We start from the raw sequence: 24,237 nt of genomic DNA, 5'->3' as shown, positions 1-24,237 counted from the left end.
TTCTGGCCTCTACAGATACCGTGTACACATGTAGTGCAAATAAACTCATGAAAACACACACACACACACACACACACACACACACATAGATTTTGAAAAGAAAAAATGCTTCTCTAAGTAGGATCTATAGGCAGAATGGAGCTGCTCACCGGATGGACCAGTTTGAGGCTCCCACAGAGAAGGTGCCTTGTAACTTGTCAACATTCCCTTCTTCCCCTCAGGTCACCCCTTGAATATCTGTCTCTAATTGCGAATACTGGCCTGTAAGGGGCTTTTTCTTCTGGTCATAACAGAATGCTGCCTGGACGTTGCCCTGTAGCCATGACAACCAGAGCAGTACAATCCAGAAGTGGCCAGGTCTCTAGGGGATGATCGTGGACCACCGATGCTCCCTAGGGAGGGTCAGAAGATGTTCCCCTGTATTTCAGCTCTCACTCCCTCCCTTAGCCCCAAGGGAACTCGGAGGATGCTAAAGAATATGGAAGTGAAAGATTGATCAAAGGCAGGACTCCATGACGCAGCCTCCATGAGGTCAATGCCCATGATGGGCTGTGACTTTTGTGGTGATGAGTCTGTTTGGAGCCACCTACTTTCCTGTAAGTAACCCCTTACCTGTGCTCTTCAGGAAAGGCCAAAACAAAAACCAGATCAAAAAAAAAAAAAATCAAACCAACCAAACAAACCAACCAACCAAACAAACAAACAAAAAACAAAAAAACCAACAACACTGAGCTCACCGAGTTGGATTTTGGGGAAATCATATTTTGATCTTGCACTGGTGCCTTTCTGGGATGCCTGGACATGGGTTTACATTTTTCCAGAAAAAGCTATTAAGACACAAAGCCCTTGGGAGGCTGAGTTGTGCTCCTACAGGATGACTCTCACACTGGTGGGACCAGATCTGGAGTTTTCTTGGTTTTTCTTTCTCTGGGCACAAGGGGGCAGCAGAGCTCTGAGCTTAGCAGGCTTCAGGATCAACATGGCCAGGAAGAGTCTTCCTCCCCGCTTCCTTTGCCAGACCACTCACTCCCTGCTTAATGCCTCTTGTCCTCCTAGATCCCAAGCCCTGAATGGGATAATCTGGAAGAGGAGGGGTGCAGGCAGCATGGAACATACGACCTTCACTTGAGCATGTGCAGTACATGTATTTCCCTGCCTCCTCAGCAGACGCTAAGACCCAGGAAACATCTCCCGCCGGGACAAGATACCGGGAGCACAGTCTCACGAGATGACCTTTGCAAGAGGAGGAAGTTTTTTCAGCCCTCAAACCTCCCAAAGACCAGGGAGTTGGGACAAGGTAGCCAAGTCCAGTGGGCAGGGCATACCCAGGCCATTCTATTCTGCAATTATTAAGGCCAGAGCAAGTGTGCTGTCCTTTGTGAAGGATGGAAAGCCTAGTGGTCACTGGTGATGGGAGGGTTCAGGCAAGGAGCCAGGCAGTGTGAGCAAGAAATTAAAGTCAAGAAACCATGTGGGCGCTGAAAGAGTTCCAGTTCAAAGAGGCAAGCCCTTAGTGTTGCAACCAAGAATAGACTCGTGGCCCCCTGCGAACTGGCTATGCGCCTCTTTGGCCAGTTGAAAGCTCTTTCCAAACAACTTGGTACATTTCCATGCCTGCTTTTGGAGAGCTGACTCTGCAGGCAAGGGGCAGCAGGGATTGGAGGCAGGGAAGGAGAATTGGAGGCCAGGAGTCGGATTTTAAAGCCGCCCTTTTCCTTGCGTGGGTAATGCTTCCATTTCCCTGTGCCCGGATAAGCATTTCTATTGCAAACTGTGTACCAATAGGCCAACATTGATGAAGGAGGCTGAACTGAACAGAGATGCCTGTACCTCACTCAAAAGGAACACAGTTTTAGAAGCAAAAACTGCAATCAAAAGGAAAATTGCTTAATTATGGTCCATCAAAATTAGGTTTCTGATGGAGTCAAACTGAATAGGCAGACAGGCCAAAGGAAATACTTGTAACAGATACAAACCAGTGGCCTGATCCTGGCTAGAAGAGACAGAGAAGGAGTGCAGTTCCAGCAACAACAAGATAAGCAAAGACCAAAAGGACTGAAGGTGTGGCCGGGAAGTTAACAGAGGAGATTTCGACAGCCAGCGGGAATGGATTTTTGGCAGAGAGTATTTAACTTTTTCTTCACTTGTAAGAAGGGCCTGGAGGGGGATGGGGTCCGGAGCAGCTCCCAGCCTCCTTGTCCTAAGGGATCAGTGGATGGCCTTGCTTGGGCCAGATTCTGCAACCTTCTGATCCAGCCCCATTTTCTCTCCTTTCCTAATGCCCCAACCTTGGGATCCTGGCTGATCAAAGAGCCACACAAGAGAAGAAATCTGAGTGTCGAATGGCCACAGGCTGCCTCCCAAACCTCCACCCCCTCCACTGGGGGGGGGGACACAAATGAGCACTTAATTTTGTGAAGCCCGTGATCATCATATTGTTTAGCTTAACTCACTGACATGCAGGCTTAGCTGCAGTCAAATTTCTCAGAGAAAAGCAAAAAGTTAACGTATATGTAGTCTAGAGGCTGGGGAAGTGTAGTGACATAGCAACTGGTATGGAATATGCTTCCTATGCCCTTGACCATCCGCTGCCCAACCCTACTTGTCCTTGGGGTCGCAGATGAGATGGCATGGAATCAACGGCATATACTCCAGGAGCAGGTCATAAATGCTGCAGTAGACTCCTCTGAACGATGCTGAAAGCTCCTTTAATACCCTCCACCCATGCCCCATTGGTCCCAAGAAAGCATCTCTTTCAAACAGCGGTTCTTGATTGGCTGGCATTGCCTGCGTCAGCAGTCCTTGGTCTCTTAGGCTTCAATTAGGTCCTCCTGTAAGAGTTGCCTTTTCGGCTGCACACACACACACACACACACACACACACACACACACACACACCCTTGTTTATGCAGAGGCAGCCACCTCCATTCCTTCTACAGGGACATTGACTGGGGTGGTCTGACTGGATCAATCTGGTGGCTGTATTAGGGCTTAGCACTTCCTGTCCTGTTAACCTGTCTCACGTAAATGCCTGTTTGGGTCTATGCAGAGGAGACATGGACCTGGGAGATGATCTGAGTGTCTGTGACTGGAGGACTGGATAGATGGATGACTGTACAAATCATGGGGGCCTCACAGTGATGAGAGCTCTTGACTTTGTGCATGGAGAGACAAAAAGAACCATAGTGCAGGAGCCTACACGGTGACCAGTGGGTAACGGAGCTTACAGTCAAACATGCTAACCTGCGTTTGATTCCTGGGACCCACAGGGTGGAAGGAGACAAATGACATTTAGAAATGGCATTTTCAAGTTGCCCTCTGACCTCCATACTAGTCACACACACACACACACACACACACACACACACACACACACACACACGCACGTGCCCCACAATGATTAATGTAATACAAAATTTGAATCTCTCTCTCTCTCTCTCTATGTACATTAAACATCTCAGAATAACTGCCTGTCTGTGTCAGAACGGAATCAGGATGGGAAAAGGAAAAAAAAGAAATCAAGTGTCTGGGCTTCCCTCCATTCTGCAGTTTCTTAGTTCATTAGCTCCCTGACAGGAGTTTGCAGGATAATCACAGGTATCCGTCTCTGAGGCTTGGCTTTCTTTACAGAACTTGATTCCCAGCAAGATATCTCCTCTAGCCTTATTTTTTTTTAAAGCTCGTGCTCAGCCTTTAATGCTTTTTCTCATTTAATAGACATTTTCTTTTTTTTTTTATTGGATATTTTCTTTATTTACGTTTCAAGTGTTATCCTCTTTCCTGATCCCCCCTCCCACACCCTCTATTTCATCCTCCCTCCCCCTGCTTCTATAAGGGTGTTCCTCCAACCACCCACCCACTACCACCTCCCTGCCCTAGGTTCCCTACACTAGGGTATCTATGGAGCCTTCATAGGACAAAGGACCTCTCTTCCCATTGATGCATGACAAGGCCATCCTCTGCTACATATGCAGCTGGAGCCATGTGTACTCCTTTGTTGATGGCTTAGTCCCTGGTAGCTCTTGGAGGACTGGTTGGTTGATATTGTTGTCCTTCCTGTGGGGTTGCAATCCCATTCAACTCCTTCAGTCCTTTCTCTAACTCCTCTATTGGGGATCCCACGCTCAGTCCAATGGTTGGCTGCAAGCATCTGCCTCTGTATTTGTAAGACTTTGGCAGGGCCTCTCAGGAGACAGTCATATCAGGCTCCTTTCAGCATGCACTTCTTGGCATCCACAATAGTGTCTGGGTTTGGTAACTGTATATGGGATGGATTCCCAGGTGGGATGGCTTTTCCTTCGGTCTCTGCTCTACACTTTGTCTCCATCTTTGCTCCTGTGAGTATTTTGTTCTCCTTCTAAGAGGCACCGAAGCACCCACACTTTGGTCTTCCTTCTTGAGCTTCATATGGTCTATGAATTGTATCTTGGTTATTTGGAGCTTTTGGGCTAATATCCACTTCTCAGTGAGTGCATACCATGTGTGTTCTTTTTCAATTAGGTTACCTCATTCAGGATGATATTTTCTAGTTCTATCATTTTGCCTAAGAATTTCATAAATTCATTGATTTTTATAGCTGAGTAGTACTCCATTGTATAAATGTACCACATTTTCTGTATCCATTCCTCTGTTGAAGGACATCTGGGTTCTTTCCAGCTCCTGGCTATTATAAATAAGGTTGCTATGAACATAGTGGAACAGGTGTCCTTATTACATGTTGGAAGATTTTCTGGGTATATGCCCAGGAGTGGTATAGCTGGGTCCTCAGATAGTACTATGTCCCATTTTCTGAGGAATTGCCAAACTGATTTCCAGAGTGGTTGTACCAGCTTGCAATCCCACCAGCAATGAAGGAGTGTTCCTTTTTCTCCACATCCTTGCCAGCATCTGCTGTCACCTGAGCTTTTGATCTTAGCCATTCTGACTAGTGTGAGGTGGAATCTCAGGGTTGTTTTGATTTGCATTTCCCTGATGACTAAAGATGTTGAACATTTCTTTAGGTGCTTCTCAGCCATTCAGTATTCCTCAGTTGAAAATTCTTTGTTTAGCTCTGTATCCATTTTTTTAATAGAGTTATTTGATTTTCTGGAGTCGAAGTTCTTTGTATATATTGGATATTAACCCTCTAACAGATGTAGGATTGGTAAAGATCTTTCCCCAATCTGTTGGCTGCCTTTTTGTCCTATTGACATCATCCTTTGCCTTACAGAAGCTTTGCAATTTTATGAGGTCTTTTTTGTCTATTGTTGATGTTAGAGCATAAGCTATTGGTGTTCTGTTCAGGAATTTTTCCCCTGTGCCCATGTGTTTGAGGCTGTTCCCTACTTTCTCTTCTGTAAGTTTCAGTGTCTCTGGTTTTATGTGGAGGTCCTTCCACTTGGACTTGAGCTTTGTACAAGTAGATATGAATGGGCTGATTCACATTTTTTTTTTTTTACATGCCGACCTGGCCAGTTGAACCAGCATCATTTGTTTAAAATGCTGTCTTTTTTTTCCACTGGATGGTTTTAGCTCCTTTGTCAAAGATCAAGTGGTCATATGTGTGTGGGTTCATTTCTGGATCTTCAGTTCTATTCCATTGATCTTCCTGCCTGTCTCTGTACCAGTACCATGCAGTTTTTATCACAATTGCTCTGTAGTACAGCTTGTGTTCTGTTTGGGGATGGTGATTCCACCAGAGGTTCTTTTATTGTTGAGAATAGTTTTTGCTACCCTGGGTTTTTCATTATTCCAAATGAATTTGCCAATTGCCTCTTCTAACTCTATGAATTGATTTGAAATTTTGATGGGGATTGCATTGATTGAATCTGTAGATTACTTTTGGCAAGATGGCCATTGTTACTATATTAATCCTGCCAATCCATAAGCATGGGAGATCTTTCCATCTTCTGAGATATTCTTCAATTTCTTTCTTTAGAGACTTGAAGTTCTTTTTCACTTGCTTGGTTAGAGTCACACCAAGGTATGTAATATTATTTGTGACTGTTGTGAAGGGTGTTGTTTCCCTTAATAGACATTTTAATTTAATTATCTGACCTCATTTTTTTCAGAAACAAAACAATAAAAGAAAAATAGCAAGATAAAATCCAACCTTGGTCCTGACATCTTCTCCTCAGATTAGAGACCTGTTTGCTTTTGACACAGACGATACATGGAGGAGAAAATGCTGAAATCGCATTGCATTTGTCAGCAGTCATAGGAACGAGACAGATGTTCCCGACAGGTATGTTACCACTGCAGTAATTAGCAGGAAGACAGAAAGTGCTAGAACAGGGGCTGGGCTGGTTGGTAGAATGCTTGTCTGGCATACAGGAAGCTCCGAGTTCCATCCCAAGCATGGCATGAGGCCAGGTGCCTGGCACTTGCCTGTAATCCCAGCACTTAGGAGGCATGGACACAAAGAGGAGTTCAAGGTCAGCTTAAGCTACAGAGCAAGTTTGAGGCCAACTTGGGCAACACAATACCGTGTCAGAAAGAAGGAAGGAAGAAAAGAAGAAAGGAAAAAGTGTGTGTGTGTGTGTGTGTGTGTGTGTGTGTGCATGTGCTTGTGCATGTGTGTATATATGTGTATATGTATGTATGTGCATTTGTGTATGTGTGTATAGTGTGAATGCATATGTGTGCATGTGTGTGCATGTGTATATATATGTATAGTATGTGTGTGTATGTGTGCATGTGTGTATAGTATGTGTGTATGTGTGTGTAGTGTGTGTATGTATGCACTTGTTTGTGTATGTGTGCATGTGTATATGTGTACATACATGTGTGTGATGTGTGTGCATGTGTGTGTGTAGGAGGAATGACAGAAATCATTAGAGCAGAGATGAGAGCTGAAAGATAGGGTGAGTAGTGTTAGCATGGGCAACAGCATCACTCTGGGAGGAAGAGGAGGGAAGGGAGTGGGCAGAACATCCAAATAACTCACTTCTGCTCTCTGGGAACTGAGGAAGCTCTGCCAGGCTGCTCTGGACTTTGGTACTGCACCTGTCCAGCACATATGGTTCCCTGGCCACCAGCCACAGCATGGTGACTGGTACCAGCCTTGGCCAAAAGCCCTGACCCCAAATGTCCCCTCTATAGGTCACAAGCCATGCCAAGAGGGTGGATCTGGAAACTGGTCTGGTTTAGCTCAGCTATCTTTCCCAGGTAGTCTTCAGCTGTCTCTCCCAAGCCAAGCAGATGCCTACTAACAGCGTTCCTGGGCAGCCCCTTCTAGGCACCCCTCTCGATGCTTACGGAAACACACACAGTGGATTCTGTAGCCAGCTTAAAACTTCGAGATATGTGTCATTAATCAGACACTATGTGGCTGAGCACATAGAGCTGGCTGTGCACCCTCAACCTGAGCCCTGAGAAGATGCGACCTGAGAGCAGTGTCTGATGGGGCTCCTTCTTGTAGGCTACAAAAACATGGTTCCCTGCGAAGGCTACTCTCTCACCAAATGCAGCTATCAAAATCTGAGTCAGGGCTTGTGGGGCCACATCACATTTGATGACTTACAATTCTTGAAATATTCATTATTAACAGCTAAGCATATAAAAGGCTCCCAGATTGCCAGCTCTTCTGATTGGTCCAAGATTGCTGGTTCTTCTATTTCAGGAATTATTTAATCTGCCACTAGTTTGGAATTCTGACACTGGCCTGTATATAGCATAAATTATAGTTTATACAGAGAACCAGAATAAATGTTCATTGACATGTCTCTGCAATATAAATGAATAACCGCTTCCATCAACCAAGCTCACAATTGCTGGGGTGTGCCTGAGGTGTGGATCTTTCTGAAATAAGTGAGAACCATGAAATATCAGAAGAAAACTCGTTTCCCTGGGACCTGCATTTACACCAACACCTAGGGCTTCTAGTCTGGGGCTTCTTGGTTCTCTTTGCCCGAGCTGCATTTTCTGTTCCCTTCTCCTCCATTCTGGATGCATTTTTAAAATTTTATTTTACTTTTACTTGTGTGTGTGTGTGTGTGTGTGTGTGTGTGTGTGTATGTGTGTATGTGCTGGTGCCCACAAAAGAGACCAGAAGAGGGTGCCAGATACCTCAGAACTGGAGTTACAGGTGATTGTGAACTGCCCAAGGTGAATTTGGGGAACTGAAGAAGGATCCTTTGTTAAATGCAAGCTCTTAATCATTGAGCAGTCTTTCCAGCCCAAATGGCTCCCTAGTTGCTAAGTGATTCGGCCCCATTGGATCAAAAATCAAAAAGAAGCATTCTGTATCCTTCAGAGAGAAGACCTGGATGGGGAGTATCTTTCAATACTCTTGAACTGTAAACCTGTTTGGGATGACTGTGTTTGGACATAACTGGATTTGGGTGGTGGTGGATCACTTGTTAGATTTGATTAGAGTTTGAGAGAAAAACTACAGGGCAGACAAACTGCAAATTGCAGTAGGTGCTAGAATGGGAAAGGAGAAAAGAGAAAGTCATAGTGTCGGGTTATAGTCAGCAAAGAATGAGAACAACTGCATGGAGGAAGGGAGGGTGTGGCTGGATGGTTCTGCAGAGAACTTCCCAAGTGAGAAAGCCCAAGAGAATCAGGGCCAGTGTGCCTTTGGTTTAGACTGGTATCCAAGGAAGAGACAGAAAAGAGAAAAGTTAACACTTTCCAGGCAGATTTCAGAAAAGCAGGCAGGCTTGGCTGTGAAAACTTGAGCAGCTGAATACAGGATAGATAGATAGATAGATAGATAGATAGATAGATAGATAGATAGATAGATAGATATACAGATGATAGATAGATGATAGATAGATAGATAGATAGATAGATAGATAGATAGATAGATGATAGATAGATAGATAGATAGATAGNAGATGATAGATAGATGATAGATAGATAGATAGATAGATAGATAGATAGATAGATAGATGATAGATAGATAGATAGATAGATAGATGATAGATAGACATGATAGACAGATGATAGATAGATGATAGATGATAGAGATGATAGATAGATAGATAGATAGATAGATAGATAGATAGATAGATAGATAGATAGATGACAGACAGACAGACAGACAGACATAGGTAGAGCAAGCATGATACTAAAAGTTTCAAACCACTTCCACATAAAGATGACTACAGGATGGGTGCTGGTTAACACTGCATCCTGTTGGATCTGAGAAGTCTTCCTTTCTCCTGCACCTGCTGTGGGGCATGGTCCCCCCTTCCTCCAGCTGGTACTGGGTGTGGAGAGTGTTCCACTATGGTGACAGCTGACATGAACACTCATTGCTTCTCTTTGCAGCCCCTCTACTGTTTAAGCATCCCCAAACAGTAGTTCACTTCTGTCTGCTTTATGCTTCATAGAAAGGGAGTCTACAAGGTCTTCTTGTGATTGGCTGCTTTCACCCCACACCACTTGGAGAATCCCCAGCTGATGCCTGCAGCTGCCTCGTTCTGGGGACGCCTCGTTCTGGCGACACCTTGTTCTGGCCTGTCCCTAGTTGAGTCCCTCCACTGTCACCGGGCAGTTATGTTGTTTCTAGTTGGGGCTGTCGTGGGTCATCTTCATTTACCATCTGAATGGATTTGGGATCACTCATGACACATACTTCCGGGTGTGTCCTTCAGGACATTTCCTGAAAGGGTTAAGTAAGCAGAGAAGACTCAGCTGGGGTGTGGGCAGCATCATCCCATTGGCTGAGGGAGGAAGTGAGCCAAACACCAACATTCAAGTCTCTCTGCTTCCTGTGGACACACCGTGACCAGCCACGTCACACTCCTCCCACTATGCCTTCCTGCTGTGATGGTCGTATCCCCTCAAACTATTAGCTTAGAGAAACACCCCATTCCATAAGTAGCTTTTGTAGAGTATTTAGTCACAGCAACAAAAAAAAGTAATACAGATGGGATATTCCAAACAATGTTATGAAGAACACCGTGGTTATGCCCCTGTTTTTCTCTGGGCGTGTACCTTCAGTGCAATGTCTGAGTCTGATGCATACATTTATGCCTATGATTAATTATGCCTATAATTAATTAGTTTGTTTGTCTATTCTCTGACAAATGTGTTTGTTTCTGGTCACATGTCGCTTGTGCCAGTTTGACGCACATGTGGATATCTCACCATGGTTTAAATCATATTTCATTGACGAAATTAGTATCATTTCACAGGGGCTTTTTGCCACCCCTTTGTTATAAAAGGCCTGTTCAGGTGTTCTCTTTCTGTCTTTATCTTCTTTTGGTTTTTGCAAAAGTGTCTTTTAAATTCTGTATCCCAGACAGACCTGGTGGCTCACACCTGGGAGGCAGAGGCAAATAAATCTCTATAGTGGTAAGTAAATGGCAAGTAAACTCATAGATTGAGGCCAGCCTTATCTACATAGTTAGGCCATGTTTCAAAAAATCCAAAAATAAGTAAATGAGTGAACTCTTTCAGTTCATTGTCAGCTCTATAGGAATAGCTTTTCTCAGCCTGTCAGTTGATCCTCCCGTCCCTTGACATGTGCTCCGAGTGGACATTCTTAACTGTCACATACTCAAATTTATAAGTCTTTCACTTATTAACGGCTTTTGTTTCTGGAAGAAATGCTTCCCAACACCCAAGGCTGTGACAACATTCTCCTACATCACCCTCTGAAGATCGAGACCTTTTGCTCTTTACCTGTAACTGGTTAATAAGACTTAATTGGCTCCTGCTTGCAGTGTGAGGCAGGGCTCTCCTGCCATTCTCCTCCCTACAGACACTCAGTTATCTCAGGGCTATTTATTCCAAGTCATCTCTTTCCCTGCTGATCTGAGCTACCTCCCGAGCCTACGTCAAGTGTACACAGGATGGGTCTGTCCACGGCTCCTCCACTCTGGTCCATGGATGGGTCAATTTATCAAGCCCAGTGCCAATACTACTTGGCCTTAATGGCGATAGATCTCTAATAAGTATTTATATTTGGAACAGGGAGTCCCCCCACCTTAGTCTTCTTTGAGAGAGTTCCCATTCTTGGCCCTTGGCACTGCCATATAAATTTTAAAAACAGCTGGTCAAGTTCTAGAAAAAAAAAACCTATTGGGATTTTAATTGGGATTTTACTGAGTCTATAAATCAATTTGCAGAGAAATGACATCTTTACAGTGTTAAGCTGTCTACCCAGCCGAGTGGTATTTTTCTCCATTTATTTAGGTCTTCTTTAATGTCTTTCAATAAAACTTGATAGTTTGCTCCATTAATGTCCTGTATCTATTTTGTTGAAGGCACTTCATATTTTTCAATGTTACCAAGGGAAAAGCTGACTTTGAGCTTAATTTTATAACTGTTGCTAACTGAAAAGGAATTTAATTTTGTCAGTTGATTTTGTACCTGGAAGTTTGGCTTCTTGTGTTCATTCTGGCAAAATTTGTAGCTACTTTTCATTTCCTAAATAGAGGAGCATGTTCATAATAGATCCTCTCCTTCTCTTTCTAATCCTATTTTTTCCTTTATTTTTCTCATCTCCTATAGTTCTAGTACTTCTGGTAGATTTTTTTTTATTATTGATAACTGTTGTAGGATGTAGTTGTGCATGCCTTTAATCCCAATATAACAGGAGGTAGAGTCATATATATATATATATATATATATATATATATATATATATATATATATATTTCAGGGCTAGCCTAGTCTACATAGCTAGGCCTAGGCCAGCCAGGTCTGCATAGTGAGACCCTATCTCAAAAACAACCTTTATAATTGTTAACACGTGTATCTGATCTTAATGTCAAAGAAAAAGCTTTCAAATGCATGATCACTCAGCAAAACGTCTGTGTATAATGTTTATCAGTGGTTCAAGGAAGCCTCATTGTATCCTTAATGTGAGAAAAGTTATTATTGTCTTCTTGTGATTGGCTGCTTTCACCCCACACCACTTGGAGAATCCCCAGCTGATGCTTGTAGCTGCCTCGACGCCTCATTCTGGGGACGCCTTGTTCTGGCCTGTTCCCAGTTGAGTCCCTCCACTGTCACCGGGCAGTTATGTTGTTTCTCATTGTATCCTTAATGTGAGAAAAGTTATTATTGTGGATAGACACTGGATTTGAGCTTTCTTGTTTCCTTTGCATCTATTGAATAAATCCAGTCATTTCCCCTGTCATGTGCAAATGTGGTGGCTAGTACCCATTGAATTTTAGTTGTTAGACTGTTGTGAGTCACAAGCATAAACTGCTTTGCTTGTCATGTAGTCGTCATGGGAACAGGCTTTTGAATTAGGACAGATCTAAAACAGGGCTGTGGCCGAGTCGCTGAAGCACGCCTGTGCCTCAGTCTCCTTGCATGCTGGCATGGAGGTAATAGTCCTAACTCACACAGCTGCTGTCAGGGTTAGTAACATTTGCAAAACGCATACAACTACTGTCAGGGTGAGTAACATGCGCACAGCTGCTGTCAGGGTAACATTCACATACCTGCTGTCAGGTTAGTAACATGCACAAACGCTGCAGGCAGTTCTTGGAATGTATTAAGCACCACAGACGTGTTAGTGGTTTTACTGACTAGGCAATAGTTAATTTAGAATTTTCTTTTTTCTTTTTGAGACAGGGTTTCTCTGTGTAGCCCTGGCTGTCCTGGAACTCACTGTAAACCAGGGTGGCCTTGAACTCAGAAATCTGCCTGCCTCTGCCTCCTAAATGCTAAGATTAAAGGCATGTGTCACCACTGCCTGGCTTAATTTAGAATTTTTGCCAGTGTAATTTTTAGCTTGTAATATTTCCTTTTTGTAAATCACCACAGTATTTGGATTTTTCCTAAGCTTATAAGCGTAGTTGTTGAGGAATTGTGTGTGAATATAGTTTAATCTTTTCTTCCTTTCTTTTTTTTTGTGTGCATGCATGTGCATGTGCGTGTGCGTGTGTGCGTGTGTGCGTGTGTGCGTGTGTGTGTGTGTGTGTGTGTGTGTGTGTTCATTCCAAAGCACATGTATAGAGGTCAGAGGATGTATTGAGGGGATTGGTTTTCTCTGTCCATCCTGGGCTTCAGGGGTTGTTCTCAGATTGTTGGATTTGTAGGCAAGCTGACCTGAGTCATCTCTCCAGGACTAAATGTAATCTTCAGGTTAATTTATTTAATATGTATAGCATTATTTGAAATTTGTAGGTGTTATACCTTTACTAAGGAACTCATAACTTAGTAAAGGAACTCATAAACCTAATTTTTATAATGCATTGGCCTAAAACTAGATGTAGCATCTGATTATCATTTAAATATCTGTGCATCAGAGAAATCAGGGGGCATTTCTTCCTTCGTGAGTAAATGAGATGCCAGAATCCTATTCTCATCCCTGACGATGGATGTAGGGAACATGGCCCTTGACCATTTGGAAAGGGCAGAATGCAGATGCACTCAGTAGATGAGCAAGAGAAGCTGATGTGCAGAGAATAGAGGCCTCTAGCCCCACAAAGACAGGCCAAAGGACATAGAAACAAGGGAAAATAACTAAGCTACCTGGCTTTTGTTGTTGTCCTTATTCGCTTTTGCTTTATCAACCAGTTAGATTTCCTGTAATTTGTTTCAATTATAATATCAACCAAAAATTTTATTTTATTTTATTTTTTTTGAGATGGGGTATAACTATGTAACTGTGGGCATTTTCCATTCCCAACCTTAGTGGAGATTCTCTGGGTGAGTTTTTATGCCTTGTAACCAAAGAGCTCTTGCTTAATCATGACTCGAGGGATGCCAGGAACTTACTGCTTTCGCATTTGGTGCAACAGCTCCGGCTGGTTAATCAAACACTATTTTGAGCAATGACTCTGTGAAGCAACTCAGGGTGTAGAGCAAGGAAAACAGATTCAAGGCACAGCCCCTCGTCTACTGGTCAGTGCATCACTTCCATAATAGCTGTTAGAAAAAAATAGCTGACAGACAAATCCAGGAACAAATATATGCTGGCACAAGAATGAAGGGTTTGGCTGGGCAGGGTGAATTCTAATTGGCAGTTGTGAGCCCAGAAATGGAAGCAGGAGGAATTCTGAAAGGAAATTGAGGTTTCTTGGCGCTTACTTGGAAAGAACTGTCAGGGTTTGAATTCAGTGGCAGCAGCAGGGAACTTGGGGTAGTGCAGAGCAGGGGCAGAGGTGGGAGCAAGGCACAGCTGCATTGGGTGGGCCTTGAACTTGCTATGTACATAGCCAAGGAGAAACCTGAACTTCTGACTCTTAGTGCTAAGTGCTGGAACTACATGCAGGCAGCACCATGGCAGATCTGTCCAGTGCTAGTGAGCAAGCCTCAGGCCGAACGCATGGCAGGCAAGCACTCTACCAGCGGAGTTATGTTTTCAGCCCTTAACCATGTTTTTGATTGATTCATCTGACGTTCGGACTTTTTAAATAGAACCTTTTGATTATTCTTTGGCAGTTTCGTACATCTCACCATGCATCATGGTTATACCCATCCCCATTATCTCTTACACTAATCACACATCCTCCCTCCTTCAACGTTCACGACCCCTCACAGCTTTAGAACTCATTGGGTCCTAGTGGTGCTGTCTGCTGGCATGTTGGCATGTTAGCTTGGCCTTGTGCAGGTAAGCATGACTGCAGGGTGCTCAAGAGGGCAGCTACCATTCCGTGTGTAGGGAGACACTGTCCATGTTTTAAAAATTAATCTTTCCAGACTTCATCTGAGGTTATTTTTCTCTAACCAACATTCCTTAGCCATGAGCTCGTTTCCTTATCCCACGTTCCCTTTTCTTCCTTTTGTATGTTCAAACTGAAACCATTCTGTGGGAATCTTCTTCCCTGACTCTCCAGGAAGAATCCTTGCAAGAACAAGAAGACTACTGAATTGCTGGGAGATGACCCGTCTCTCTGGACTCAGGGCTTCTGCCGCTTTGCCTCTGACCTGCACCACTGGTCAGAGGGCTGCATGTAGTTCATGGTCCTCCCCCTGTCACTCCCCTCTTCTCCTAAACTCCCGTCTCCAGGAATTTCATCACTTCCTGGAATATCCTGAACGTCTGCAGTCTATTTCGCTGACAGTATTTAGCAAACATCAGTCTCTAAGGGATGGGCTGAGCTTGAAGAAGATTGGCAGCTCTAAGACTCCAAAAGCCAACTTCACAGGGTGACTCCCTGCTTCTGGAGGAGGGGACAGGAGACCATCAGGCTGGTCCACGGAGCTGAGACACGATGGAATCTGGCTTCACCTCCAAGGACACTTATCTAAGTCATTTTAATCCTCGGGATTACTTGGAAAAATATTACAGCTTTGGGTCCAGACACTGTGCAGAAAACGAGATCCTCAGACATCTGCTGAAAAATCTTTTTAAGATATTCTGCCTGGGTAAGTTTGTCTGTCTAAATGAGTCACATTGTGTCTTGGGGATCGACTGGACTTGTATCCACTATTAGACAATCTCTTGGCATCACTTACTTGTTCAATGAGAATCAAAGTTAATGTTGGCTTAGCTATTTTACAGTTTACAGAGTTATTTTATGTCCATTGTCTTTTGTATGGTTGTGAAAATGGAGGCCAGGGGGCCTGAGTGCTGTCCTTGTAGCTACAGTGACTTTTCTAGGTGGCTTGAAGGAGCCATTTCACCTCACAAAACAGTTTAGAGATTCTAAGAGAGTTGGGTGTGGGAGGTCACAGGACTCAAGAAAGGAAGATTGGCAGCTCTAAGACTCCAAACGCCAAGTTCACAGGGTGACTCCCTGCTTCTGGAAGAGGGACCAGGAGAGCATCGGGCTGGTGCACGGAGCCGAGACACGATGGAATCTGGCTCATTATTTCCATGAGGACAGCCTGGACTACATAGTGATTTTTCAGGCTAGCCTGGTCTATAGAGTGAGATCTTGTCCAAAAAAAGAAAGAGGGAGAGAGAGAGAGAGAGAGAGAGAGAGAGAGAGAGAGAGAGAGAGAGAAAGAAAGAGAAAGAGAAAGAGAAAGAGAAAGAGAAAGAGAAAGAAAGAAAGAGAAAGAGAAAGAGAGAGAAGAAAAGAAGGAAGATCGAAAGTTTAATTTTACTCTTATTTGAAAGGAATGTTTGTTTACTCATGAAGTAAAGACCTCCCCAAATATTAAGAACTGGGTGACTTGATTATTAATTAATCTCAGTGTTTTAGTTTTAAGTTGCAGGGTGTGGTGGCGCACGCCTTTAATCCCAGCACTCGGGAGGCAGAGGCAGGCGGATTTCTGAGTTCGAGGCCAGCCTGGTCTACAAAGTGAGTTCTAGGACAGCCAGGGCTACACAGAGAAACCCTGTCTTGAAAAATCAAAAAAAAAAAAAAAAGTTTTAAGTCTATGTATCCGTCTAAGCGTATGTGTACATGGTCTATGCTGATGCATGTATGGGGCCAGAAGAGGGCATCAGGTATCTGCTTCCATCACTGTCTCCACCTATTCCTGTCGGGCAGTGTCCTCTCCTAAACCTGGGGCTTGTGTGTTGGCTAGACTGGAAGTCAGAAAGCCCCAGAGAAGCTCTCCTCTCTGCTCCTCTCAGAGATGGGATTTGTGAGATGCCTGGCTTGTTACACAGGTTCTGGGATCTGAATGCTGGCCCCCATCACTGGACCATCTCTCCAGTCCTTAAATTCAGTTGTTACTCAACAACAATGACAACAACAACAGCAACAACAAAAATGGCACAACCCCATTAAAGACACTGTAACTTCAGCTCTGCCCGTTCCGTTATGATGCCTGATTCCCTGCCCCTCTTCTGTACCAGGCGGGGTAAAGGGGAAACTCCTGATCGACATTGGCTCTGGCCCCACCATCTACCAGCTTCTCTCTGCCTGCGAGTCCTTCACGGAGATCATCGTCTCTGACTACACAGACCAGAATCTCTGGGAGCTGCAGAAGTGGCTGAAGAAGGATCCAGGAGCCTTTGACTGGTCCCCAGTGGTCACCTATGTGTGTGATCTTGAAGGCAACAGGTAGATGGATGGGTATCTGCTCTTCAACTTTCTGAAGGGACCTGGATGTTTCTATTAGCCAAAGCTACCACTAAGATCCAGACGAAAAATGCAAAAGAAACTCAAAAGGCAGAGACCAAAGGGAACTCCGGATGGAAGACGGCTCAGGAGAATAGCTGGGCTGTCAGATGTACCACCTGAGTACTATTTGATTACCAGTCATCTAACACAAAGGTGGTGGCTCTGCGCAGGCCTAACGCTCACACCACCGGAAACAACAAAACATTGACAGGTGTATTTTTTTATAGCCAACAGAAGTAACGTGAAGCAATCATGGGGAAACTTACCATCCATAAAGTTAGAGTCTTTAGGATCTGGGAGACGGTCAGTGGGTAAAGAGCTTGTCAGGAAGGTCGCCCTTTCTCCTGTGTCCTCTTAGCCTCTTTATTGAAAACCAGCTGGCTGCAGATGCATGGTTAGTCCTGTACTGTCTGTTCTGTCCCATTATTCGGTGTTCTCTGGGTGGTGGTGGTGTTGTTTTGTGGACTATGCTGGTTTGGTGACTATAGCTTTTTTGTTGTTGCTGCTGCTGCTGCTGTTGCTGTTGTTGAAGCTAAGTCGTGTGTGATTTCTGATATTTTCTTGGTGCTATTTGGGCTTTGTGTGTATGGTTGCCTAAAAGTTCTAGAATTGTTTTCTAGTCCTGTCATTAGTGTTTTAAGAGGAATGGTATTGGCTGCACCAGTTGCTTTGGGTAGCATGGGCATATTCATGATCTTGGTTCTTCGGATCAGTGAACAGAGCTTTCCATTTTGTTGGTGTCTGCACTGTTCTTCTCCATTGATGTTTTCAGTGTAAAGATCATTGGCTTGTTTTAGCTAAATTTATTTTGAATTTATTTATTATATTTATTAATGAATAAATACATTAATAAAATATTAAATATTACATTTTATTTATCTAAAATAGCTATTGCAATAGGATTGACTTCTTGATTTCTGTTTCAAATAATTTTCTATTGGGGCATAGATACTCAGATGAGGGTTCTGAAAAGTTAATGCTTCTTGGTTAATGGTTAAAGGAACTAGCATATGTCCATCCATCCATCCATCCATCCATCCATCTATCCATTTATCCATCTACCTATCCACTCATCCTTTTGTCCATCCATTCACCCATCCACCCACCTATCCATCCATCCAACTATCCATCCACCAGTCCATTCATCTATCCGTGTATCCATCCACCCATTTATCTGTCCATCTATCCATCATCCATACATCCATTTATTCATCTGTTCATCCATCCATCCATTCATTCATCCATTTATCTGTCTTCCCACCCACCCATCGATTCATCCAACAATCAATTTATTCACCTCTCCACCCACACATATATCCATCCACCCACCCACCTGTTCATCCATTCATCCACCCACCCACCCACCTATCTACTCATCTACTCATCCATCCAACCAACTTAGGTTGAAAAACTGCGATGCACCCCATAATACTAGCTCTTAGGTCAGAGCAGAGAATGAGATAGAAGAAGCCATCCTGCCCTTTAGCTCCTATCAGAAGTCAGACAAATGTCCGATCATTTGGGGCCTTTGAGGCCACATTTAAGGTTATGGCATTTAGTAACAAGTTGAGAGGCAGTTTTCATATGTCAACTTAACTTAGAAACCTCTTATGCACCTAGCATAAGTGAAGATACATTCTCAAAAATGAAGGTGAGTCTTACTACTCTTTTTTTTTTTTTAAATATGAAGTACATGATTCCCCAGGACAGAATTGGTATAACTTGCTATAAAAATTTGGACACTATCACAATGTATTAAGCAAATAAGGAATTTACCAGGATTGATAGAAGTTCAGAGAAAATGTATTAAGCAGAAATTCTCTGCCGCTATGAGACGACATATCGTTTTGAAGTCCAGGGCACGTGTCCTGACAACCCTGGGAGCCTCATTCCCACTTTGCCTAGACATCACTGCCTACGTCTCATTCAAAGACGAGCCCGTCAGTCTAGCAAGATACTAAAAGAATTGCTTATCTCCCAACAGAATCATCAGCTCAGAACAATTGCCTCTTAAGACACACTCCCATCCCCATCACTTGGCCCTGACGAGGAACTGTACTTTTGGCAGGAAGTGCCTGCATCCCTTCCTTATCCTCACACCGCATCCAGCAGCTTCAACTATTTTGGGAATGATAATGATCCCATTCGGCTTATGTCTCTCTCGCATCTCCGAGTACCTCTATCAACCTACAGTCTATTTCCCCCGAGATTATTTCTTCTTTATCTGGAGATATTTCTTGTGCTGATGGCTTCCAAGGACAATACGAGCTAGCTGCTTTCTTCTACTGCTTTAGGAGTGCAACTCAGACATTTAGAAATCATTCCTTTCACAATTACTTGGAAGTTTTAAACATTCAGTTACCAAACCCTCACTGTAAACCATGAGATATTAATATCATTTATATCCCAGGTCTGTCATGAGCAAGGGAAGTGAATTCTTTTCTTAAGAAATTATACAAATAGGAGCTGGCCTCGTATTGGGAGCTTTAAGAGGCCTTGGTGCTGTTTCAGGGGGCCTGAATTCAGTTCCAAGCACCCACATTTGGGTAGCTCACACACAGTACCTGTAACTCCAGGTTCAGGGAATCCCTCTTCTGGATTCTAAGGCTACCCACAGACACACACACACACACACACACACACACACACACACACACACGCGCATGCACAGAAAAAAAAAGAAAAGAAAATTTAGAAGAGAAATCATGGAAATAATGTGAGCTAGCCTTTAGCCCCTTGGAACCCTTTGCTTAGCCTTGGGATCTCCAGATTAGCAGCTTCAATGGATCCTGTAGCAGCATGTATGAAATACAAATTCTGGGTTTTGGAAAGATGGCTCAGTGCCTAAGAACACTGGCTGCTCTTCCAGAGGACCCAGTTCCAATTCCTAACATCCACATGGTGTTAATTACTGTCTGTTATTACTCCAGTTCCAGAGGATCTGACACCCTCTTCTGGCCTCCCAAGACATTAGGCACACAGGCTGGTGCTCGGACATAAACTCAAGCAAAACACCTATAGATGGTTTTTTTGTTTGTTTTGTTTTAAGGAGGAAAAATGCAGACTTTTAGACCTCACCGACTGTGCACAGAGCTTGGGTTCCTACTTCTATGAGATCTGCTGAGGTGACCATGCGGCTAGGTAGAAAGAGCTACATCGAGGGCCAAGATTCTTGCAGACCTACAGGGATGCACTGGGAAGGGAAGGGAGTTATGGGTGTGCCGTCCAAGTTCTTCTCTCCACATTCCATATAGCCAGTAGGGGTTTGCGGAGGACAGAGGCTTCTAGGTGCCTCTTCAGAAATCATCTGGCCCCACAGAGCCTACGAGGAAAAAGCTGAAATACTGAAGTAGCTGATCGCTGAAGCCAGAGCTCTCCCCACTGAGGGTGGGAAGGGTCGGGCATGGTGGTATCCCTTTGGTTATCCCAGCACTCAGGAGGTAGACAGCAGGATCATCAAGTTCAAGACCAGCCTGGAACCGCAGAATGAAGTTGAGCCTAGCCAGGGCTGCGAGGCACATGTTTATTTCATACTTTATTAACCTAGCTGTCTGACGCTTTTATTTATAAGTCCATTACAATCACTTTTTATATATATTTTTAAAAAAGCAAAAAACTGAAAGGCAAGATTGTCACAAAACAAATTAAAACAGATGCCATACTAACAACAGGAGTGGGTATATTGTCCAAAATTATACAGAACTGTGAGAAATTTGTTCTTCACGCCAGTGTTCTGTGTTTGTTGCAAGTGTCTCTGGATTTTCAAACCCACAAAAAGCTTACTGATACTCCTCCTCCTCAGGATCTTGACGGTCATGGTGACAATCCACTGACTGATTCTTTTTTTGGAGATGTCTCTCTTTCTCAGATAGGGACTCTCCCATCTCTCAGGTACATTATCTCTCTGCAAATATTGATTGGATTGGTTAAGAAACCTTCAACTAGCCATTTCCGTTCAATTTTGAACATCTCTGTTTCTAAGTCTCAAAGGACCTGAAAAGTCAGTGTAGCCAGAGTAAAGTGATGACCCACCTGGATCTCCTCCATAGCCAATATTCCTGGCTCCCCAAATGACGTCATCGGACAATTAGTTGGATGACCCCCGAAGCCTGGAGTTCAATCGTGTCATCGCCCTCTCTGTTATGGACCATGCCTGACCCAGTTCTAGCTTCTGTCTACCTTTTCTTCCTGTGTGTTCCCTCTCATCAGTGTTACTCTTGAAATATTTACCTACCTCTTTGTCCAAGCTACCATTTCTGAGTTAGCTCTCTCATCTCCACTTTTGTCCTTTCATTCACTTCTCTGCATCTCAGGACGTACTTCTGATCAGGGCCCTCCTCCCTTTTTTGAAGCAAGGTCTTACATGGTAGCCTTCAACTTGTGCTCTTGTTTCTGCCTCCGGGGTATTGTGATTATTGGCATGGGCCACCACATCTGGTCATGACATACCTTTGAGTGTCACCCTTTACATGTCCTAGGAGAGAAAGCAAAAAACATCCCAGTTTTGGAGACTTGTCTCTCGGTGTAGCCCTGATAACCTAGTAGACTGGGCTGGCCTTAACCTCACAGAGATCTGCCTGCCTCTGCCTCCTGATCCACCACCACACCTGACCCAGAAAGTAAACTTCTAAGCATAATCAACAAGAGTCTTCTGTTGTCTGGCGCCCAGCATTTCATTTGCCTGACAGTCCAGGCCCCACCGGAACACTCGTCTCCTGGTGGCCTTTGTGCCTGCTGTCTTCTCAGGCTGAACCATCTTTCTCCCCTTGCTCCTCTCTCTGCCTCAGACAGTGATGCCATCTGTCTTCTCCACATCTCTGCTTACGTGGCTCCGTTTCTTTCCACTGTGGAATAGATCGAGCCAGGATCCCAACATCCCATGTTCTGTTCCTCCCTGAATTTCCCCGTTTCACTTATGTTTTGACAAGTAATCCTTAGATTAACTATTTTCTCTCTCTTTCCTCTGTAACCTCCAGGAAGATGGGAGCTGTTTCTCTTTTGCTCATCCCTGAGTCCCCAGTACCTTTGAGTCCCCCAGTACCCGTCCATCACATAACAGAGGTTTAGATGTAAGTGTAAAATAAATGAATGCATGTATCCTGTCTTTAAGATTCCACTTTGTAAGCCGGGAGTGGTGGCACACGCCTTTAATCCCAGCACTTGGGAGGCAGAGGCAGGCGGATTTCTGAGTTCGAGGCCAGTCTGGTCTACAAAGTGAGTTCCAGGACAGCCAGGGCTACACAGAGAAACCCTGTCTCGAAAACAAAACAAACAAACAAACAAACAAACAAAAAAAGATTCCACTTTGTACCTTTTCTACCTGATTCAAGTGTGGGTTGTGCTGAAGGATTATGGGCAATCCTTCCCGCCTCTGATCAACTTGGTTTGACTTCTTTGTTATGGAGAGATAGGGTCTTGTGTATCCCAGCTGGCCTCAAGCTCCTTATGAACTTGAGAGTGACCTTGAACTCCTGGTTCCCCTGCCTTCAACTCCCAAATGCTGGGATTTAGGGCATATGCCACCACACCAGGCTTCTTTAGCCTTTATTTCCTTGAGACATTTTGATGGCTTTGTCACAGGAGGGTTTGCTGGAGCCTCTAGGGGTGGGACTTAGGGCAGAGAATCATAATGGAAAAGTCCCCTGTGGACATTCTGACTTAAGAACATCTGCCTTGCCTCTCAGGGTAGGCAGAATCTCAAGATAACCACTGGGTATGGGAAGGCATCCTCACATAGGGCTCTTCCCAGGAGTCCTTCCCTGTTCTTTCCCTCGCTTCCACGTCCCTTAGGCTTGTGTGCATAGCATATTTACAGAGGAAATGGCAGTCTCTATTTGAAAGGATCGATCCTAACGCGGAGAGCAGTGGCCACGCTACAGTTAGCTTTCTGTAAACCAAGCGCCATGCTGTTCTGGTGTGTGTTTATCACCTTCTCCTTGAGCTAACTGTGAGTCGGGAGTGGTAATTGCCCAGGTCTCCAGGCGAGTCCTTTTCCCTGTGGGTGTGATCCGCAGTCCTCTAGGAGCCCTGAGGGGTAGTCTTTACACAACTGCCTTGGCAACTGAGTTCACCAGTGTTTGCTGGGAGGCCAAGGACATGCAGGTACCTAGGCAGTGGGAGCGCCTAACAAACTCCCCTCCTCAGGTTGGCACATTTTCTGTGAGCTTTTAAGATTTCACAGTGGGTTTCGCTGTGTGGGAACAATTTTCGTCATCATCTGACTGGCAAGTGCTAGTTCTGTGGCAATTTGGGTCTTTAAAATAGCTTACTACACAATAGAGCCCAAAGGTCCACTCTGCTTCTGACGTAATCGGTTAAATACACATTCTCACCATGTCCCCGACCTACGGTAACATTTTAAAACATCTAAAAAGAAGAAATAAAAAAACAAAAAACAAAACAAAACAAAACAACCCAAAAAAAACCAACCCCACAAACAAACAACAAAAATCAAAACCAAACAAAAGCCCCAAAGCTACCATGCTGTACTTCCTTAGCCTCTTTTGTATGCTTGTTATGGGTATGTGCAGACAGGAAATTTCATTTTTTTCTGATCTACTTTCTTTACCTATTTAAATCTGTTTCTCTTAAATGTCTATTGTTTAGTCATCAGCTTTTCTTCTTATTACGTTCTGACACATTATCTGTGCTTAGCAGGATTAGGTGGAATCCTTGGAACAAGTCTCCCAACCTTTAGGGCAACAGTTGCTCTGTTCTGCCCAGTACTGCCAAGAGCTCCCAGTGCAGGACATTTCAACATAGGAGATTTTTTTAAATGAGAAAAATCCAAGACAAATTAGGACAAAGTGGTTGCCATAGGACTGTCTTCATTCCTGATAAGGAGCAGGTAGACCCAACCAAGGGTATTATAAAACAGATTTTTATTATTTCAAATTATGTATATATGTGGGGGGGTGGGTATGTGCCAGTGGGTGCAGGGACCCATGACGTCCAGAAATGCCAGATCCTCCTGAGCTGGATGGAGTTGTAGGAGATTACGAGCTTCCCAGTGTGGCCACTGGGACCTGAGTTCAGTTTATAAACTGATGGCATCACGGCTCCATGAGGAGAAGGTTTTTATTGTAGATATGAGAGACAGAACAGTAAGAGGCATCTAGAAGAACCCAAAGCAGAGAGAGAAAGAAATACACTGAATGTGGCCAGCACACTGGGCACAGCAAGGGCTCTCTGCAAGATAGGGGAGAATAGCGAATAGAAAAACACAGGGAGAGAAGCAGGGATAGAACACACATACACACACACACACACACAGAGAGAGAGAGAGAGAGAGAGAGAGAGAGAGAGAGAGAGAGAGAGAGAGAGA

The 24,237-nt window shown here is 44.1% G+C and overlaps 1 protein-coding gene across 2 annotated transcripts in view; it reads left to right on the top strand.

Moving 5' to 3' along the window:
* Window positions 1-14,932: 14,932 nt before the first annotated feature.
* Window positions 14,933-24,237, top strand: part of Nnmt (nicotinamide N-methyltransferase) — a 13,564-nt gene continuing 4,259 nt past the window's right edge. For both annotated transcript variants that reach the window (XM_021207913.2, XM_021207914.2), the window contains exons 1-2: window positions 14,933-15,261; window positions 16,646-16,853. In XM_021207913.2, the coding sequence (XP_021063572.1) occupies window positions 15,108-15,261; window positions 16,646-16,853 (362 nt within the window). In that variant the 5' untranslated portion in view covers window positions 14,933-15,107. The remainder of the gene's footprint in view (window positions 15,262-16,645; window positions 16,854-24,237) is intronic.

This window comes from Mus pahari, chromosome 10, assembly GCF_900095145.1.
Source record: "Mus pahari chromosome 10, PAHARI_EIJ_v1.1, whole genome shotgun sequence".
Taxonomy (NCBI): domain Eukaryota; kingdom Metazoa; phylum Chordata; class Mammalia; order Rodentia; family Muridae; genus Mus; species Mus pahari.
Note: the sequence above shows the minus strand (reverse complement) of the source record. Positions and strands in the feature narration are given on the sequence as shown.